At 40.4% G+C, this 20,051-nt stretch overlaps 1 protein-coding gene across 4 annotated transcripts; it reads right to left on the bottom strand.

Moving 5' to 3' along the window:
- Positions 1–643: 643 nt before the first annotated feature.
- Positions 644–19,410, bottom strand: LOC124802829 (thymidine kinase, cytosolic-like). Of its 4 annotated transcripts, none has more exons than XM_047263840.1 (4): positions 19,308–19,410; positions 15,024–15,257; positions 14,724–14,933; positions 644–1,090 (listed from the first exon to the last, which is right to left on the bottom strand). In XM_047263840.1, the coding sequence occupies exons 2-4, from the start codon at positions 15,240–15,242 to the stop codon at positions 908–910; spliced, it is 612 nt and encodes a 203-aa protein (XP_047119796.1). In that variant the 5' UTR covers positions 15,243–15,257; positions 19,308–19,410; the 3' UTR covers positions 644–907. The 4 variants fall into 4 exon arrangements, with proteins under 4 accessions (XP_047119796.1, XP_047119793.1, XP_047119794.1 ...); XM_047263837.1 differs by lacking the exon at positions 19,308–19,410 and adding an exon at positions 18,901–18,979; XM_047263838.1 differs by lacking the exon at positions 19,308–19,410 and adding an exon at positions 18,807–18,957.
- Between the last annotated feature and the right edge of the window lie 641 nt (positions 19,411–20,051).

Below are 20,051 nucleotides of genomic sequence, written 5' to 3' on the forward strand. Positions count from 1 at the left end.
AGGACTGTTGAAACTGGTCATCTTGGGACAATACATTGCGGTGTAAGAAGTGTGTTCATTTTCAACACTACTGGTCACCTCACAGCACAGCGTGTACATGTTACACAACAGATTGTGTGTTTATTTCTACATTTCTGTGTCACTCATGTTTTAGTCTGTTCTGCTTCTCCAAGCACTACCCTTTTGTGTCAAATGTAATGGAATGATGTGAATGGATTAAAAAAAAGATGAGAATTCACGACCTTTTTGACTAAGCAAGTGTAGCCGAGTGATCAAGGTGCGACTGACTGCCATGTGGGGAACCGGGTTCGATTCCCAACACTGCCAGGGATTTCACCAAGGGTGAGAGGACTGGTACGGGATGCACTAGCCTTGTGAGGCCATCTGAGGATTAGTAGTAGCTCCAAGGTCAAGAACCTGACAGTCTGGGAGAGCAGCGTACTGACCACATATGCCTCCATACCACACCCAGCCATGCCACTGGCAGAGGATGAAATGGCAGTCACTGGGGCCCGAGTGGCCCCTTCTAGTGCCAGAACATGGAAGGTTATCTCTTTTTTAACCTTTGCCTGAGCAAGAAGATCTATAATAGAGGGTAACTGACACGAAATGAATGGTTTTGAAATGAACAACAGAATTTAGATTTTTAAAAAATACTTTTATTAATACAAAATTAAAAATTAAAATCTGTATTTGATTCATGTGGTCATTTATGAAAAACTGTCATCCAACTGGTGTCCATTCTCTAAAATACAATTTTCAACACCTTACAGGAGTTAGTCATAACTTGGTCCAGCAGGCAAACCCGCCTCCTCCTCTTCAATGGCAACTTTCAACTAATTCATATATATTGCTCTGAGAATTTTTTCACATTAAAAATGCAACAAAGTTACAATTTATTTGTGTGTCACAACCATATCTTGGCCACATTTTCACAATTTATTGAAGAACGATTTGTAATACTTTCATAATTTAAAGCTTTCATTGGAGAACACTTTTTGTTAAGTTCTTCATTTTTTATTAAGGATGTCTGGAAATAACACTGGCGACACACGGCCATGTACTTGTCTGCACCTCCAATCACTTCAACCTACAAAATAAACCAGGAAACCTTACTAAAAAAATCAAATTATTTACTACAATGAAGTCTACCATGTTTTAATGTCCAACTCTTAACTTGGACTGATTTACAAGACATAATTAATTTTATTGGTTATTTATGCCTGTTTTTGGGCAATAGCCTCAACGGACAGTATTAGGCAGATTTAAAAATGGGCACCCTTAGGCACATTTAAAGTATGACAGGAACAGTATGCAAAGAGTAGGGAAGACATATACAGGGTTATTACAAATGATTGAAGCGATTTCACAGCTCTACAATAACTTTATTATTTGAGATATTTTCACAATGCTTTGCACACACATACAAAAACTCAAAAAGTTTTTTTAGGCATTCACAAATGTTCGATATGTGCCCCTTTAGTGATTTGGCAGACATCAAGCCGACAATCAAGTTCCTCCCACACTCGGCGCAGCATGTCCTCATCAATGAGTTCGAAAGCATTGTTGATGTGAGCTCACAGTTCTGGCACGTTTCTTGGTAGAGGAGGTTTAAATACTGAATCTTTCACATCACTATGCGTGAAACTTGCCCGTACGCGTTCAACCGTTTCTTCGCTCACTGCAGGCCGACCCGTTGATTTCCCCTTACAGAGGCATCCAGAAGCTTTAAACTGCGCATACCATCGCTGAATGGAGTTAGCAGTTGGTGGATCTTTGTTGAACTTCGTCCTGAAGTGTCGTTGCACTGTTATGACTGACTGATGTGAGTGCATTTCAAGCACGACATACGCTTTCTCGGCTCCTGTCGCCATTTTGTCTCACTGCGCTCTCGAGCGCTCTGGCGGCAGAAACCTGAAGTGCGGCTTCAGCCGAACAAAACTTTATGAGTTTTTCTACGTATCTGTAGTGTGTCGTGACCATATGTCAATGAATGGAGCTACAGTGAATTTATGAAATCGCTTCAATCATTTGTAATAGCCCTGTATTTAATACACAAGTAGGAATGAGTTTGTAAGGCATGCAATGCAATGGATCTCAACTACCTAGTAGAAATAACCCTTACCTACAGCATATATTAATTAATTAACTAATTTATTGGTCCTCTGAATCATTCTTGTGCAAAACATACACATGTTGATGTACAGAAGGTACATTACAATATCAGTCAAGTCGTAGTACAATGTGATGGTTTATGACAAGATGATACGATAAAACTCACAAACCATAAAGCTAACAATTTTCCATAAGTACATTTAATAACTGTTATAATGTGATTAATATTACACAACATGCACCCCCCCCCCCCCCCCCACACACACACACAAAAGTACATGATTAGCAATATTTACAGAGAGTATGAACACTAAACATTTATGTAGACGAATTTTACATTAGTGCTTATTTCTTTTACAAGAATAATTCCTGAATTTAATTCCAAATTTATCTTCCCCCCCCCCCCCCCCTCCAACACACACACACACACACACACACACACACACACACACACACACACACACACAATAATCAAGAGAGAAGGCTTTCAGATTACTATTAAACAGGAACTTTATGGTGGTGGTTATTTTCTTACTTTCTCTCTCCTTCTTTTTAATTTATATTGGCAGGTTGTGGTTTACTGATGTTGATGTGATGGTGAATGTTGTAAAGGCAGATATATTCATTGTTTATTTAGTAAACCTTAATTGCCAGTTTTGTAAAGCCCTTGTCAATACTGCTGTGGAGGCTGAGTTGCCACTATTACACAGCTATGTCCCAGGGTCAGGTAACATATGTCCCAGGGTCAGGGAACAGGATAGGAGAGTGAAGGTCCTACAACACTCCAACAAATTAGTGACTAAGTCACACAAATGAGATAAAAAAGGTATACCTATTGTTGTGACTTGTTGAATGATTAAGTCTACAACACTGCATGTAATATACCACAAAAAAGGCCCTCAATGGCTAAGTGCAAATATTCACAGCACATAGCAAACGCAATTCACAACAACTGTCAGTCTACTTCTGAGAGTTCAATAAACAATGTTCCCTGTCTAAGTCAACCCTGGACGATTATCTATAACCAAGTTGGTGAGAGCTGCTCTTCTATCTTCCAAGTAGGCTTCTGTCCGTTGTCAACTGGTAATTGGCAGATTGTACTCGGCCAGCAACTGGCCGAGGTGAAGTCGATATCTTCATCCTCAGTGCCGCCCAGGGTGCTGGTGGAACTCGCACAAGTGACGGATATCCATGGCACTGGCACCAGCTTGCATCTTTGCACCTGTGGTGCTTTTGCCCTGGCTGTGTGTTGTTCAGATGACACAGCAGTTGCTACATGGAGTTTCATTACTGTCTTGTACTACGATTACTGACATTCACATTTCTGTCTAATTTACAAATGCTACTTTTAAAAAACTTACACACTGGAAGAGATATCCAAAGCTGTCTGTCTGCTTTGCATTGTGTGTTACTCTCATAGCTGTTTTCTGAGTGAGGAGAACATCTGAGCTAGGCAGACAATCTCCCCGGAATACAATGTAATAATGCATTATAGTACTGAACTGTGCACAGTACCTACAGACTCTTTGCTAGTGCAGTATGTAAAGTGCAGTATACTTTGTTGAGCTTACTAATGGTTTTGCTTATACGTGTTTGCCATTTTATACTGTCTTGTATCTGCTTGCCTAAACATCTTGTTTTTAATGTGGGAAATATGTAAAAATCACAGCTCCTCGTATCACACTCAGTTTTCCTAGTTCTTAAAGGTGCATTTTTGTGTTGATTATCAGGTTATTTGTCAAATCAATAACCTAGCTCACTTATACCTTCATTCATTGCCTCTGTAAATAATGTACTGGCAGTAGCAATGATGTTCAATGGTAAGTTGTTTATGTCTGGAAGGAACAGGACTGATTCAGATATTGAACACTGGATTGCAACTTATGCAATATCACCATAATCAGAGTAGAAAGTTCTGATATACCCTGGATCACTGTTTTTTCATAATGACCACATAGTGACAGAATATTGGGAGCAACACAAAAATCTGATGAGAATTGACCAACTGGTCTGGGTCACTAAGAACAGTTCATTGAAAGTTTACAGACAAGACAAAACAAGGAGGACACAGACAAGTGTAGATGGCATGATCGATGTTTAAAGACCAATTAGTAACCCCAAGATAGAAAACTAGAAACATAGTGAAACAGAGTAAGAACATTGGGAGACAACAGCGAAACGCACACACATCTGATATCCATGTATGAGTGGTGGTAGGTACTTGTAAATAGCTATCTCAAGTGCTGGTTGCTGGCATTGTCAACTGTGGTGCCATAGCAAGCAACACTAGTGTTTGATGGCTATTACTACTCTGTCTAGTAGCCCAGTTCCAGAAGCATGCCTTCTGGCGTGCTTTCAAACTCGTATCATACTTTTATTGCTACTCTGGTTTCCGTTTGTAAGAAAAGAGCTAAACCAGTTCAAACAGATGTCTTAATGCCATAGCACTCCAGTTTCTGAAATAAAATTTTGTAGTCTATGGCATCAAATGTATTTGACAAGTCTGGGGAGATCCCAACTGCTTATAGTATTTTGTGGAGAGCATGTCACCAACATTTTTGCCACTTTCAATCAGGAGATGTTCCCATCATCAGAGGAATTTTACATGAAATGGGACAGCTATTCCATTTATGCAGTTCTTCATGATAAAATCAGGATACCTTAAGTTCTGGATGATAGTTTATTTTTTACTCTCTTTCATTGGCATTGTTTTCCCAAAAGAATTTAGATGCTATGGGAGACTTTATTACACTCAATGTGTTATGTAACAGTTTGCTGATGCTTTATAACAACTTTAGAGTACTTGCATACTGATTACTGAATATATCTGCAACTCACCTTGTGGCTTTGTGACTCAGTAATTGGGGATGTGAGTAATCTTCTCATGCTCAGGTAGTAATGAGTTTTTTCATTTCTTATAACATTCCTTTGTTCTGTTTGCAGATTTTGGCACATAATTGTTACTGGCTATTCACTTGGCTTGTGCTATAACTTTTTTAGTGAATTCTGACATATTGCTGAATTTACCTCTCTTGGTAGGAGAAATCATGGTTATTTTTAAGCACTTCATCAGAAACCTTTTCCTTTTACAGGAAATCTTTTTGTCATTTTTGCTCTGATATGAAATACTGTTGTATGAATGATGAGAGCTGATGTAGGAAGTGACTGGGGTTGCCAAGGCAGTTTGGCACATACAAAAATGTATTTACTTTTAAAAACTGAAATGGTGTCTTACATACCTTTCTTGTTTCTTAGACAAAAATATGATTTTGGTGTGGGACGGCAAGGCCTTTAGTACCCATCTTACGATACGATAAGACAAAAGTGGTTAAAATTGTTTAAAAGTTAGTAAAAAGGTACTAAAATGAAAATGAAACAGTTTCCTTAAAGTTCTTTTGTGCAGATTTTTATACACACACACACACACACACACACACACACACACACACACAGTAAAATGTTTTATGTCAGTTCTTAAGAGATTAACTGAAAATAGTAAGACCCAATTAAGAAGGGGTTGGGAGATTATGGCAGAGATTTTTGGTTGGGTGAACACTAGATAAAAAAAGGTGCACCGCCACACCGCCCACAGTTGCAATGCTTTTTGAATTGGCAAGATGACAACCTATATGGGAATGTTATGTAGAATCACAGATATCCCTGGAGACCACCTTGGCAGCTACATCTGCTAGCTCATTTCCTCAAATTCCTACTTGCCCTAGTACCCAGGAAAATAATAACTGCTACCCCTGATGTTGAAGGCATAGCTATTTGTACTGTATTAATTCTATCATTCTCTCTGCTGGGTACATTTGCTGCAATGCTTGTAGGGTACTAAGGGTATAGGAGTAGATGAGAAACTTTCTGCTGTGATGATGACTCATCTGCTCCAGTGCCTTCAGGATATCTCACACAGCTCAGCAGTAACAACTGAACTGATCATGGTGTTGATATCTGAAGACAATGTCTGGGAAGACTACAGAGCAGGAAAATGTATCCCCTTGTTTCTAGCTACCTATGTATACTACAGAAAAATAGTGATGGTTACCGAAAATGTTATAAAAAATAGACTTAAAAATTACATTTGAAGTTTCTTCTCTCTAGAACATAGTCAATTCTAAACTAACTCTGGGATTTAAGCAAAAGTTTCTTGTTCCTCCACCCTTAGAGCAAAAAACATCAATAGCTGTCACACCCATGTCTAAGAGAAACTCCTTTGCATGTAACAAAAAGGCCTCATTGATTGCTGATGGTGTTTAACGTGTTGTTAGAAATGCGTACAAGCAACAGAGTGGTATGCAGTTGTATGTGGATATGAATCCAAGTCGTACGCCAGTTGCAACATGAGGAATTCCTGTCTTATGTCAAATGGCAGCACACTGACCATGACCCAGAGGCTGGGAACAGTGTTAGCCCTGAATTCCCCAAAAACTATTCTAACTAGTCTAATTCCTTCGTAGTGGACAGTATATCTTATTTTTTCACTTATAATACTTAAGCAAATTCATATATCAGGGTCAGCCACAGCATGCCAAACTACACCCAAGAAAGCTGTGCAGCACCTGTGCGGGCCGAGGCTTGACCTGTCTCAGCTTTGCTCGGTCTTTCTCAGAAGCACTTGGTGCAGCATGACATTTCATTTAACGCTACAGTGTGGCATTTTTCAGTTGGCATGACATTCTTTAGTTTGGCAGAATTGTGAATGTTCCCAAGCAGCAGCTATGCACATTCACACAGCCTTTATTCCTGTTATTGTTTTGTCTTTATTTCACAGTAAATTTTTATTTTTTTTAGTTTGATAAGACTTAGTGTTTTATTCTCTGATTCCCTTCAATCTACTCCCACACATGTTCGCAGATGTTTCCTTGAAATGGTGTCATCTGCCTAGCCAACTTCAGACAGCAACAATGTGCCAGACGTACCTCAGAAAACTATCCCACCCTCTCCTAAACTACCTCAACTGTGGTATTTCCCTTCCTGCCCCTCTGCAGCTCCTCTAACTGCCACACCATCAACCACCACTCCTCTCCTACAAACCGAGCTTGGCCAACTTCCTTTAACATTCCACAGCCTTAACCACTGCCTCCCAGACCAATTACAAGAACCAGTCACAACAATACAGTGCTCACAACCTTTCATTTAAAGCACTCTCCCCTTGTGCATTATCTGTATTATCCAAGGGTCTCATTTTCAGCCCTAAACTTGCATTTAATCATGCTGTTTTTGGTGAAGGACCTACTTCTCTTTACAAGTAATTTCAACTGGAAATGTCACTTTGCAACCCAAATCAAACACCTTTCCATCAGCAAACTTGACATTGAACCCTGCCTTGAGCAGTTCCGACCACGATCCCAACTTGATCCAACACCACTACCTCAAAATTATCCCTTCCAAGAATTCCACACATCCACCGTTGATTCACAACCCTCCCTCAGGTCCCTACAACATGACCCTGACCTGTCCTCTGGAGAACTCAAGGCTCTACGTTCCCTAAAAGCTAATGACTCCATCATTATCCTCGCAGCAGACAAAGACAAAGGATCTACTTGTGTGATACTTGACCAACAGGAGTATGTTAGTGAAGGTCTATGCCAGCTGTCTGATACCTCTGCATACAGCAACTGCCATGCAGGTCCCACCCCTTAATTCAAACTGACCTGCACTCCCTTCTAAAAACCTCAGGCATGTCACAAAGGACTTACACCTCAATCCACAGAGCTTCTTAACCCAGTCAAATCATGCACTCCCACCTTTTACCTTCTTCCTAAGATCTACAAACCCAATCATCCTAGAATTCTTATAGTTGCTGGCTTCAAAGCACCCACTAAACATATATCTGCCTTAGCTGATCACCACCTTCAATCCCTAATACAGATACTTCCCTCCTGTATCAAAGATACCAACCACTTCCAACATTGCATGAAATCTGTGCCCATCCCACTCCCATCATACACCTTGCTTGTCACCATTGATGCCATCTCCCTCTATATCAACATCCTCCACATACATAGTCATTCTGCTGTTGAACATTTCCTCAGCCAGCGCCCACCTCATTCCAAACCTATGACAGCTTTCCTGATTACCTTTATCAACTTTATACTTACCAACAATTACTTTACCTTTGAGGGGCAGACAAAAAAAGAGGTCAGGGGTATGGTCATGGGAACCATGATGGCTCCTTTCTATGCTAACCTTTTCTTGGGTCACTTTGAGGGGGCTTTCCTGGGATCCAGGACTTCAGCCCCTGGTTTGGTTTACATTGATGATATCTTTACCACATGGACTCATGGTGAGGTCAACCTGTTAAAATTCCTGGAACCTCTTAATACCTTCTTCCAATTAAAATTCACATGGCCCTACTCCAAATCCTGTGCCACTTTTCTTTATGTTGACCTCACCCTCACCAAAGGCCAGCTACACACTTCTGTCCACATTAAACCTACTTACAAACAACAGTACACAGTTTGATTAGAAGACACTTGTGAGAAACAGTGTCAAAAGCCTCCTGGAAATCTAAAAATACAGAGTCAATTTGACAACCCCTGTTGACAGCACTCATTACTTGTGAGAATGATTTTTCCTGAATCCATGCCGACTATTAGCCTTTTTTAAGATAATTCCTTATGTTTGAACACAGAATATGTCCCAAAAACCTACTACAAACTGACGTCAGTGACATGGATATGTAATTCAGTGGATTACTCCTGTTTCCTGTGACTTGTGCAACTTTCCAATCTTTAGGTACAAATCTTTCAATAAGCGAACAGTTGTATGTCATTGTTAGAGATGGAGCTACTGTATCAACATACTCTGAAAGGAACCTAATGATAAACAATCTGGACCAGAAGTCTTGCCTTTATTAAGTGATTGAAGCTGCTTCACTACACCGAGGATACTACTTCTAAGTTACTCATGTTGGCAGTAGTTCTACATTCAAATTCTGGAATATTTACTTCATCCTCTTTGGTGAACAAGTTTCAGAAAACTTGTGTTTAGTACCTCTGCTTTAGTGGCACTGTCATCAGTGACATAACCATTGTTATTGCACAGTGACGGTGTTGATTGCATCCCGCCGCTAGTTTACTTTATATACGACCAAAATCTCTTTGGGTTTTCTACCAGGTTTTGAGACAGAGTGAAAAACAATAGTTTTTCATCACCCTAACAACCTCTGCAATATCCTTGTCAGACCCTATGCTCATTCTGCACCCATCTCCCTACCCTATGGCTCCCACCCCGTGACTGTCCCCACTGCAAGACTTGCCTTAAGCATCCTTCTACCACCACCTATACCAGCCCTATAACTGCCGAAACATATACTATCAAAAGAAGCCACCTGTGAAATGACAGGTCATATACCAGCTGTTTGGCCTTTTACATCGGCATGACTACAACTCAGTTACAAGTTAGGATGAATGGGCTTAAGCAGTGGGTGTATACCAGCTACAAACAGTATCCTGTTGCAGAGCATGCTCTACAACATGACAGCTGTGACATCAGTGCTTGTTTTGCCATACATGCCATCTGGATACTTCCCCAGGTGGGAACGAATGCTACAACATGTCCTCGGTTCTCCCCCCCCCCCCCCCCAGCCCTAATTTAAATTAATTCCTCCCATCTCAGAATTTCTTCACAGTAATTACTCCTACCTTCACCTTAGGTTTCTACATCTTTCATTTTCTGGCCTGTCTATTTTTCCCTGAACTCCCTCCCAACTCCGTTACATGCAATGCACTTAGCTTCTCACTCTTATTAACTCATGCATGATGTTTTAGCAGTAATCTCTGTCTTGCATATCACCTTGTCTTCCACCTTTAAGCTCTCAGGTTTTCAGATCTCGTCTGGTGCACTCCCCAACAATCAGTCTTCCCTTCTCATCCCGTCTGGTATGTCTCCACTCATCCAGAGTTCTGGGTGACTTTTCAGACTGTACCCCTTTTCCTAAACCACTCCAGTCCTTTCCCTTCATCCATCTTCCTTTGCCTTCAACTCTTCAGCTGGAAGAAGGAGCCATTGGCTCCAAAAGCTTGCATAAGTTAAACCTCGTGTGTGTGTGCGCGCGGTTCTAGGCGCTACAGTCTGGAGCCGAGCGACCGCTACGGTCGCAGGTTCGAATCCTGCCTCAGGCATCGATGTGTGTGATGTCCTTAGGTTAGTTAGGTTTAAGTAGTTCTAAGTTCTAGGAGACTGATGACCTCAGAAGTTAAGTCGCATAGTGCTCAGAGCCATTTGAACCATTTAGTAACGAAAGTCATCAGTAACAATTTTATGGTTCTGTAAAATTTAATTCCACTCTGGCCTATTTAAACATATCATGCACAGGACAGGTGACACTTTCATGAAATTTATTCACTGCTGCTAATCACACCAACCCTATAAAACAGATCCAGCATGTCAGCAGTTCATTTTATGTTGAACATTACTCTTTTTAAATAACACACAAGTGCATCATCTCTATTAGTTGGGTTGTTTGTGGGAAAGAGACCAAACTGCGAGGTCATCAGTCTCGTCTGATTAAGGAAGGACGGGGAAGGAAGTCGACCGTGTCCTTTCAAAGGAACCATCCCCCCGCATTTGCCTGGAGTGATTTAGGGAAATCACAGAAAACCTAAATCAGGATGGCCGGATGTGGAATTGAACTGTTGTCCTCCCGAATGCGAGTCCGGTGTGCTAACCACTGCGCCACCTCGCTCGTTTCTCTATTAGTACAAATATTTGTTATGTATTGTGTTATTTGTTTGAGGTACTCATTGGGTGGTGTGCAACAGTTGGAGTTCACTGGCAAATACCTTTACATTACAGCAAGTGTGAGACAAGAATGGAATGTGTAAAAGTTTTTGTAAAATGTCTTCAGCTCAGTCCAATGTGAATTTAAGAGCCACTCAACACTGGAATAGAAATGAATGAAAATCTGCAACCACTGAAAATCATTCTGAAGGCGTATAAACAGAATAATAATTATTAACATCAAAAAACGAAAATTCCAAATTAGAATTTCAAGAACGTAAGGAAAAGATACATTGCAACTCACTGTTAAAATAACATGTTGATTTACAGACAAGAGCAACGAAAAGGCACTTATACTTTCGCTTTAGCCTCTTTCAGGAAATGAAACACCCACACATTTTCATTCACTCAAGCAAGCACACCTCAGACACACAACCGCCATCTCTGACCGGAATGAAACTGTCATGTAGAATGGAAGCAGCAATCTGGAAGGGTGGGGAAGGAGATAGCAAGATACGGGTGGGAGTGGAGAGGGGGGGAGGAGAGAGAAGAGCACTGCCTGGTGGAGCGTGCAGGGGGCTAGACTATCAACAGGAAGGAGGCCGTGGAACAGGGAGGGGAGGAGGTGGAGGGAAACAGGGAACAAGAAAGGAGAGGAGCAGGGAAGGGGAAAGACGAGTGCGTATGTTGGCTGAGGACAGCAAACAGAATGTGAAAGATGAGAATAGGGAAGAGGTGATAGGGCAGAGGGTGGTGGAAACTGTCTGATGGAGGGTGGGGGGGGGGGGGGGGACAGTAGGTTACCATAGGTTGATGCCAGAATAATAACAGGAGTGGAGAATGTGTTGAAAGGGGAACTCCCATCGGCACAGTTCAGAAAAGCTGGTGGTGAAGGGCAAGAGCCAGATAGCTCAGTAGTGAAGCTGCCATTGAAACCAACAATGTTATGTTCAACTGCATGTTGTGCCGCAGGGTGGTCTACTTTGCTCTTCACCATAGTTTGGCAGTGGCTGTAATTCCTGGTGGATAGCTGGTTGGCAGACATACCAATACAAAAAGTTGTGGAATGACTGCAACAGAGATGGTATTGACATGGTTGCTTTCACAGGTGGCTCTGTCACTTCGGGTAGGATAACCTTGTGACAGAACTGGAGTAGGAATTGCTGAGTATGTGGATTGGGCAGGTCTTTCACCTGGGTCTTCCACACAGGGGTTGGGACTGGGAGCAGCACAGGGATTTACTAGGATGTTGTGGAGGTTGGGTGGGTGACAGAACACCACTTTAGGAGGGGTGGGTATGATCCTGGATACGGTGTCCCTCATTTCAGGGCATGAAGATAGCTAATCAAAGCTCTGACAAAGAATGTGGTTCAGTTGTTCCAGTCCAGGGGTTGTGTTGGGTGATGGAGGGGACACTCCCTCATAGCTGGTTCTTGGGGATGGTGGGAGGATTGACGATGTGAGGGGAAACAGCGTGGGAGATCTGTTTGCGGACTAGGTCTGGGCAGGGCCATTGCTAGGTATTTTACTGCCTTAGGCAAGAACTGAAAAATGATGCCCTCACTTTTCTACTAACATCAATCTTCCAATATCCTCCTCCTCCTCCACCACCACCACCACCACCACCACCACCACCACCACCACCAACGCAAATGTCCTCTAATATATTTTTAATCATTAAATTAAGGTGACCAGATATCATTTTCTGGTGACTGACAGTTTCCATGCTCTGTCCTTAATTTGTTTAAAACTGACTGACAACAACAAATGTCTTTAATTTCATATTTTTTTTCCTCTCAATTTCTGAAATCATGAATGTTGTTAATAATATCTGTTTCAATGTTCAAAATTATGAATGCTTCTAAGAGTTCTTTCTTAAAAGTGCACAAAACCTAGTCTCTATATGCTTTAAAGCATAAGATATACTGTAGCACGTTACTGATGAAAATGTAACTGCCAGCAAAGTTCAATATGCTACATACAGAATGCAATAATGTGTAAATTATACTGAGACAACAGCTTGCAAGCACAAGGCACACAATTTCTACAGTTATGTCCTACCGATACACAAGCCATGACACTTTCTTCCTGGTTAGTATTTGTATATACATCAAATTTTAAGAAAACAACAGCTAAATTGTTTGCTAAAAGACAATGTAGTTCTTTTCTCATGCTGTAAGTTTGAGACTCAGGCAGACTTACAGGCAGATACCTACTCATTTTTTCCTATGGATCTGATGAAATGCATTTATGTTTTAATCATTTAGGATATTCTGAAAGACAATTACAAAACCTAGCTTGAGAAAACGTGATCAGATTAGCCATAAGAAATAAAAGTGGAACTAAAAACATCAACAAAACCTCTCAATAACAACTTACGTTTGAGAAATGATCTCCAGAGAAAAAAATAAAAACAGGGAGTGAGGGAGGTACGGTATTAAGTCAAAACATGCATCGCAAACCAGGGCACGTGCCCCGACCCAGTGCTTGACAAACGTGAATCAAGTTCAAGTTTGTTTCAGTTTCGTACTCAGTAGTAGCTGCTTTAGTTTTAAGATTGCCTGTCTGTGAAGCCCTTGGTGAGGTGCCCAGTGTTCTGGGCAAGGGAGTTCTTATCACTGCATATACGCCATCACTGTGTGGCCAGCCTGTATGGGAGGGATATTTTGGTGCCGAAGGAATGAAGCAGTGTCGAAATGCAAGTACTGTTGGTGGTTAGTGGGGTTAATGTAGACAGAGATATGGATGTAGCCATCGGAGATGAGGAGGCCAACATCCAGGAAGGTGGCATGCTGGTTTGTGGAGGACCAGGTGAGGTGGACGGGAGATAGGTGTTGAGGTTGTGAAAAAATGAAGATAGGGTGTCTTGGCTTTGAGTCCAGATCATGAAGATATCATCAATTAACCTGAACCATACTGGGGGTTTGGCATTTTGGAGGCTAGGAAGGTCTCCTGTAGGTTGCCCATGAACAGGGTGGCACAGGAGGATGCCGTGCGAATGCTCATGGCTGTGTTGCATATTCGTTTGCGTATCTTCCCTTCAGAGGTGAAGTAGTTGTGAGTTGCGTGTCTTTTTGTTGTGCCTGTCTGCAACTTAATGTGTTACATTTATGGTGAGTAGTAATCTATCTTTTACTTATATTGTTAGAATTAATATCAATATTTTAACAGGTTTGCCACCTGGGACCCCTCTCACATCACAAGGAAAATTTTCTTTAGAAGTTTTTAAGTTACAAGGAGACAGTATGGCTGGCTTTAGGAGGCAAATTTTCAAGCATTGCTGATACACACATTTAAAAGTAGGAAAAAATTATACCTACTAGATTTCAGAACTGTCAATCTCACTACAACACTAGGAGAAAGGATGATCTTCACTACACAAGGTTAAATCTAACTTTGGCTCAGAAAGGGGTAAATTATGCTGCCACAAAAGTCTTTGGTCACTTACCTAATAGCATCAAAAGTCTGACAGATAGCCATATAGCATTTAAAAGGAAATTAAAAGAATTTCTTAATGGCAACTCCTTCTACTCATTAGATGAATTTTTAGATATAATAAGTGGGTAATTTCCCCAACCCCCACAAAGAAAAGTGTCATGTAATATCTTGTATAGACACCTTTTATTAACCTGACACGTTCCACATCATTACAAAGTGTTGTATTCATGATCTATGGAACAAGTACTAATCTAATCTAAATCCTGAAGGAGGAAGGAAGCGATAGGCTGGGGTATGGTAGAAAGGAGTAGCAGATCACTTGTACCCCAAGTTGAGAGGAACCTATCTGAAGACTTAATCTGACTGTAATCTGAAATTACATTTCAGTTTTCCTTAATTTAATAACATAATAATTGTATTTTTTTTTTAATTTTCAAACTTGCCTTTTGGTCACTGCTAGTCCTCTTGGTATATGAAGCCTCCCCATAGCACACCATGCAAACTGCTGTTAGCTTGATGACGCTTTCTGCCAGAGGTACTAGACTGAGTACTTCACCAAATGGAAGGCGTTGGTATGTTCCGTCAAGAGCAGCCACAATCACTATCTTCCCTTTATTGGCCATATCTTCACTGAATCGCACTATATCTGGGAACTAGCAAAGTTTTTACATTTCAGCTGGTGTAATAAGAACCATTTAACTCGAGAACAGTACAAAATATCAACAATAAGAAAACACACTTACAAATTGTCCTTCATCAATTCCAATGATATCATATCCACATGGATCAACTTCACATAGTCGGACAGCAGCAACAGCAGAACAAGTCTGACGATCATGAGTGAATATCCCTTCACTGCCAAAACGATCATCAAATTTGTACTTAATAACAAGACATTTGTAATTTGCAATTTGATATCGTTTAAGTCTTCGCATCAGTTCAGTTGTTTTCCCAGAAAACATAGGTCCAAGTATCACCTAATTCATGAAAATAAATACTGATTTAAAATCTCTCTTTTCAAGAAGAGGTAAAATAAAGTAAGTCAGTAATTAATATGAACATTAAAGGAAACATTATAGGGCGTCAAACTGGTTGTGATGAAATGATTACAGTTTGATGTGATAGAACTGTCAACAATGAATATAAAATATATTTTGACATAAAATATTTAACACACCTAAACCAAAACAAAGTAAAGTACACTGAGATGACAAAGGTCATGGGATAGTGATAAGTACATACAGATGGCAGTAGTATCGCTTACACAAGGTATAGACGGCAGTGCATTGCCGGAGCTGTCATTTGTACTCAGGCGATTCATGTCAAAAGGTTTCCAACATGATTGTGGCCACATTGAGAATTAACAGATTTTGAATACAGAGTGGTAGCTGGAGCTAGATGCACAGGTCGTTCCACTTTGTAAATCATAAGGGAAATCAATATTCCAAGATCCACAGTGTGAAGAGAGTGTCAAGAATACCACATTTCAAGCATTACCTCTTACTGCAAACAACTTAGTGGTTGATGGCTTTCACTTAATGATCGAGAGCAGCAATGTTTGCTTAGGGTTGTGCTAACACACAAGCAACACTGTGTGAAATAACATCAGAAATCAATGTGGGACAAACAACAAACGTATCTGTTGTGACAGAAATTGGCATTAATGGGCTACCTCAACAGATGATCAACGCAAGCACCTTCGCTAACAGCACAACATCGCCTGCAGTCTCTCTCCTGGGTTCATGACCTTATTGACCCTAGACGACTAGAAAACCATGGCCTGGTCAACTGATCACTGACTGGAAGTGGTTATGTTTGGCCAACTGGAAATCATTTGCAGCCAGTCATTAATGTCACACTACCAAGAACAGGTGGAATTTTTTTGAATGTAAATGCGCCATGTCAGAACATGCTGGCCAATTCGAGCGAATAATTTGACCACCCAGATCACCCACCATGAATCTCATTGAACACTTATTAGATGTAATGGAGATGCCCGTTGGTGCACAGAATTCTGCACTGGTAACACTTTTGAAATTATGGATGGCTATAGAGGCAGCATGGCTGAATATATCTCCAAGGGGCATCCATCGACTTTTTGAATGCATGTTATGATAAGTTGCTGCACTATGCCAGGCAACAGGTCCAACAAGATATTACGAAGTGTCCAATGACTTGTCACCTCAGTGTTAGTGGAACACTTTATTTACCTTTTTGCACACTCTTCTATTACAACATTCATTCATATCAAAATTCAAGATAGTTAATACAAGCTCCACACAAAACAACTCATTTAAAACTGCAGCAATAGTAAAAGGGCCCACAATAAAAAATATAATCATCAGTATAAGAATGTGACTGCTTATCATGATAAAACTGCACGATAGCCATTCTCTACAGTGTGCAAACTAGGTTAGTGTTTTAGAATACCATTTATTGTTCATTTTCCTTGTAGTAAAATGAGTGACAGTGAATTACAGGCACTACACAGAACTGTTCTTCAGCATAGAAATCTCATTATTTATAGTGGAAACTACTGTCAGTAGTGTCTGTGCAGAGCAGTCTTATTCATTTGCCCACCATTAAGTACTTTACAACAACTCTGTAAACTTGCACTTTTTTTAAAGTTGATGTGCAATAAATGCAAGTCCTACACATTATGCACAAATACACTAGGCAAATTATTTGTCTATAATGTAATACAGCTTTTTAAATTTACCGTCCAGTGTAAGTTATTTACAACAAAAAAAAATGTGGAAAATATGGAGTGGACATAGACCTCAAGTTACGCTACAGGTCAATTATTATTACATTCTTTATTATGCATTCACATTCCCTGGCTTTGCCAACGCACAAGCAAATCATCTTCCAACCTAGGCCTTGGTCTGTGTGCCAACCCAACCAAGATGTCAAGGGAAGTGGCCCTATCACACTCAAGTAAATTTCCATTTTAATTTTTTTCCATTGGAGATTAAGATGAACTCACAGATATCCTAAGTTTTACCCGAGTCTCCTCAATTCCACCAAATACGCATGTCTCCCTTTGTTCCAGATATAATATCACACTTTTTCTCAAGAAGAAAATTCAGTCATTGTCCAGTGTGTGTTGTGTAATTCTACTAAGTCTTGCTGTTAGCAAGGTTGGTTACTTGACATGTGTCACTCTTCCTAAGGTGAGTGCTATAAAGAAGCAGCTTTGTGAAGTGAAGGCAATCATCTTGAAGTTTTTTTTAATTTTCATTTGACATATGGCTTAATCCATAAAGATGACTTGCTTTATTGTGGTTCCCCGTAGGTTGGATGTCATGACTGCTTAGAACCAAATGGCCCCACTAGTTGTTTTATTTTTAGGTTCCACTTAGGGATTTGTGTCAGGTGATGCAGCCATGATCCATATCACTCCCTCTCATGAGCAGAATGTTCTATCATGCTGAATTATGGTGCTTCCTGAGCTATGCTCTGCTGTTACTGTAATAAAGTCTTGGCAGTGCATACTATCCTAAACCCGGCTATCAGCTGTCTGGCAAACTACAGTTCTCAAGCCTAAACATAGCTATTAACAGGATTTACATATAAGACATTAAAGAACCAGAAAGTTCAAATGTTTGTAGATTCTTTGTGAAGATGTACATGAGGTATTTATCCTGCAGCCTTTGTATCTTAGATTGCTTGTTACTTGACAAAAAAGGACCACTTTCTGCTCCACAATAAATCATTTTAATCGAACTTCTGTCATAAACGTCAGATCTAAGATATTGAAAAGCTGTACATCAATCGCCAATTGTACTGATACGGCCACTTACCGATAGAATGTACCAACTACAATGTTTTAAACTGGCAATGTATAATACGAATGAGATTTGTACATATATTTTCCTGCCAGGCATTTGCTTTAAGTTTCATGTGAAAAACTCAGCGAATTTAAGGCATACAACTGGAAGCTTTTAGAACCATGTCTCTAAGATAGACGTGAATTACCCCGAGAAGTCTATTAACAGAAGTTTTAGTAACCGGCTTTAAATGATGAACCTACGAATATACCACAATCCCCTCACACAGGGATCGTGAGAATGAGTTTTGACTAATTGCTGCACGCACAGCGGCATTCGGACAATCAATCTACCTACGCTCCGTATGTGAATCGAAGGGGAAGAAAGCCAAATAATTATAACAATGGAACGTACGACGTGCCTCTACCATACATCTCATGGTAGTTTGCAGAGTATAAATGTTGATGCAGAACCGCTTCAAATTTTCAGGTGCAAGGAGAATAGCATATATCTCGTTAGCCTACCATCATCTCACTTGAACTAGTATGTGACACAGAAATTACAACAGGTGTATCAGTACAATCTTTCTGCCACGGCTCAATATGTAACTACTTTACTTCACTCACTCTTGATTTGGTAATCACTCAGAAGTATAAAAGTTTGTGCTTGCATTTCAGCGTCATTATACCGCAGCCAAAACAGTCTACTTTCTACCCTTTACGCTTATAACGAATACGGATATTAAAAGTAAATGACCTGAATATGGCCCTTCATTTCTTCTTTTTAACTCTATGGGCGAGCAAACTATTGACATTCACAGCTAGTCAGCTACATATATCAAAACACATACACACGCCACACACACCAAGTGTAAACAGATTTCCCGCTTAAATTCGCCAATTGTACATCTTTGGCTACATTGCATGAAACCTACCGACAGAAAGCCTGACATGCAAGATAAAGTAAATAGGTTCCCCAAGCTTAGGTCGAAAACACCTTTCAGTTTTCTCTAGGGAGGGCGTACACAAATGATTTATCAGAAACTTCATTCAAGATAGCTTCATATTATAATATGAAACTGTTTTGTGTTGCTATGTAGCTCTGGACATATTCGATTATACTCTAGCCGGAGTCATTGTTATTATCGTCATGATTATAGTTGTTGTAATTAGTTCTATTTATAGCCTCCAGCTGTTCGCCAATAACGTAATTACATGATTATATAAATTTATGTACAATATTTCTGCATGTTCTCACCAACACAAGAGGCGTTCCGTTTCCAAGGTAGAGAAACCGTCTCGTAACGACTAGATTTAGCACAGACAACGTCTTGTAAGAAGGCCGAGTGCAGTTCTAAGCACTAGAACAGGATTCCGAAGACGAATGCGTTGTCCCTCTTCACAGCAGATTCTTCTGACGACCTTTCTCCATTATGGTTGATATGGATGCATTCTTGAGAAGTCTTTTCATCTTCTACCTCTATATCTACATCTGCATCCATACTTCGCAAACCGCTGTCAATTGCATGGTAGGGGGCACATCCCATGGTACCATGTATCACTTTCCGTTCACGTCTGAATCGCGGGAAGAATGATTGTTTCAATGCCTCTATGCGTGCTGGAATTAATATAATTTTATCCTCACAGTCCCTATCGGAGGGATGCGTATGGGATTGTAGTATTTTTCTGGTCATCATTTAAATCTGGTTCTTGAACCTTTACAAAAAGGGTTTCTCGGGATAGTTTACGTCTCTCTCAAGAGTTTGACAGTACAGTTTCTTCAGTATTTCTGTGACACTCTTCCACGGGTCAAATAAACCTATGACCATTCGTGCTGCCCCTCTTTACATACGTTCAGTATTCCTTATTGTATCTGGTAAGGGTCCCGCACATTCGAACAATATTCTAGGGTGGATCGCAGTAGCGATTTGTAAGCAATATCCTTTGTAGATTGCGTTTCCTATGACTCTCCCAATGCTAACCGTTTTACCTACGACTGAGC

The sequence above is a fragment of the Schistocerca piceifrons genome, chromosome 6 (assembly GCF_021461385.2).
Source record: "Schistocerca piceifrons isolate TAMUIC-IGC-003096 chromosome 6, iqSchPice1.1, whole genome shotgun sequence".
Lineage (NCBI taxonomy): Eukaryota > Metazoa > Arthropoda > Insecta > Orthoptera > Acrididae > Schistocerca > Schistocerca piceifrons.